This window comes from Phalaenopsis equestris, unplaced genomic scaffold (assembly GCF_001263595.1).
Source record: "Phalaenopsis equestris unplaced genomic scaffold, ASM126359v1 Scaffold200377, whole genome shotgun sequence".
In the NCBI taxonomy this organism is placed as follows: Eukaryota; Viridiplantae; Streptophyta; class Magnoliopsida; order Asparagales; family Orchidaceae; genus Phalaenopsis; species Phalaenopsis equestris.
This window is the reverse complement of record NW_018220205.1, coordinates 149,973-152,343: the sequence shown is the minus strand read 5'-3', so window position 1 is coordinate 152,343 and position 2,371 is coordinate 149,973. Positions and strand designations below refer to the sequence as shown.

The 2,371-nt window shown below is 38.4% G+C and overlaps 1 protein-coding gene across 1 annotated transcript in view; it reads right to left on the bottom strand.

The window, feature by feature from the left end:
- Positions 1-254: 254 nt before the first annotated feature.
- Positions 255-2,371, bottom strand: part of LOC110035861 (uroporphyrinogen decarboxylase) — a 38,813-nt gene continuing 36,696 nt past the window's right edge. The window contains exon 6 of the mRNA XM_020740175.1: positions 255-925. Coding sequence (XP_020595834.1) covers positions 395-925 — 531 coding nt within the window. The 3' untranslated portion in view covers positions 255-394. The remainder of the gene's footprint in view (positions 926-2,371) is intronic.

Below are 2,371 nucleotides of genomic sequence, written 5' to 3'. Positions count from 1 at the left end.
TATATATATATATAAGTGAGTGCCCCTATGAGGTTGTATTGAGTTACTTCCTAACCTCAAGCAATAATAATCTAAAAAAGGTAGCACATTGAGTATGTTTAGGTGTATATTCTTACATGATTACTTTCCCTAGTAAAACTAGACTCCATTGTTCCACAAGAGACCATAGAATTGGCCTCCTAAAGCTTAAGACTATCATTGTTAGACCTACCCATGAAGCCACCAATGGTTGGTGATTATTTAACCAAATACAAAAAAAATAAATTGGTATTATTTTGAGTTTTAACAAAATCAAAATTTACAAAATTTTTCACCTCATTTGATAACGACGATGGTTAAGCTTCGATTCATGGTTCTCTCACATACACACATGCTTAGTTCATAAATTATTGAATCAATCAGATATATTACCATACCTGATTTCCTTTGCCACTTCAAAGAAGTGGGCAACATTTTCTTCCGGTGTTCCTACAACAATACCGTGTCCCAAATTCAAGACATGCTTGTTCGTACCAGCCTTTTCGACTGTGTCATGAATCCGTTTCGTTATGAAGTCTTTCGATCCAAATAGAACACCTGGGTCGATATTTCCTTGAACCGCTATGTCTAAACCCAATCTTCTTCGTCCTTCCCCTATGTCGACTGTCCAGTCCAAGCTAACAACGTCAACGCCTGATAGGCGGAGTCTCTCGAGCAATCCTCCACATCCACTGGCATATAAGATCAATGGAAGATGTGGATGTGTGTTCTTAACAGAGGCTACCATTTGTTTCAAGTAAGGAAGGCTAAATTCGTCAAAATCTACTGGACTCAACTCTGTTGCCCAGGAATCAAAAATCTGAACAGCTTGAGCTCCATTGTCTGCTTGGTATTTGATGTATCTTGACATGGAGTTGGTGAATTTTTGCAGTAATGCATGTAGAATCTGAAGAGAAGAAATCAGACAATGATTGTAGCATCTTGCAAAAACGAAAAATAAAAGAAACTGTTCATTGATTAAGTATATGGATGAACTGCTTTAGTCTACTTTGGTTAACTTCAATTTGTCTTTGTGCAAAAAAAAATGTTAGGAGTTATTCCTTAGAATTAGAGTTATGTTAGGAAATAATTTATTCTTGTAAATAAATTATTTCCTTAGAATTAATGAGATATTTATTTCCCTATTTTATGTTGTTTCCTATATCTCCTAATAATTAATGCGAATTAATTATTGGAGATACTAAGTGTTATACCCTTCCTTTCATATCATTTACCTTTTATTATTTTTCCTATTACAAGATTATTGTAAGGGTTATTTATAACCACATTCATATCAATGAAAATGTGTGTATTCCACCACATTATTCTGAGTTTTAACATGGTATCAGAGAAAACACGATTCTGAGTCTTACCATCTCCTCTTCCACACAAAAACCCCATCTATCTTCTTTCTAAGCCAAAACACATGGCAGACGAAACTCAAAATTCAGCAAAACCTGAATTTAGCAAATTCAATAATCCGAACGACCCCTTTTTTCTCCACTACTCAGATCAACCTGGTCTCGTGCTTGTTACGCAACCGCTGAATGGAGAAAACTACAATTCTTGGAGTCGTGCCATGTTGATGGCTCTCAACATCAAAAACAAAGAAGGTTTTGTCAACGGCACCGTCCAAGAACCACCAGAGACGTCCATCGCAGAACTTCAACAATGGAGGCGCTGCAACAACCTTGTCAAGGCATGGTTGTTTAATTCAATTGCAGAAGACATTGGAGCAAGTATAATATATAACGAGAGTGCCCATGAAATCTGGCTCGACCTGAAGGAACGTTTTTCTCGTACCAACAGCGTTCATATTTTCCAGGTCGAAGAAGCCACCACGATTGCAAGCAAGGCGATATGACAGTTGGAGCTTATTACACCAAGCTCAAAGGCCTATGGGATGAACGTGATGCCCTCCATAACATTCCTAAATGCACGTGTGGTGCCATGAAGGAAGTGATGCAGTTTCAGCAAAACCAGAAAACCATGAAATTTCTCATGGGGCTTAATGAAACATACACTAGTATAAGAGGACAAATTTTGCTCATGGATCCCCTTCCCAATGTCAGCAAGGCACATTCTCTCGCGCTCCAAGAGGAAAAGCAGCGCGGCATGAACAATCTAAATGTGCCGCAGCCGGAAGCTTCAGCTTTTGCCGTGAAGAATAATGCACGAAAACCAGAGAAGGTTTTCACGCCTAAAAATCCTCATTTAAAGTGTGGAAAATGTGAAAAAATTGGGCATACCTCAGACACATGTCGAGCACATCTCAAATGTGATTATTGTGGATGGCAGGGACACACCATCAATGATTGTAGGAAGTTGCAAAGGACCAATCCAACGGGCAATA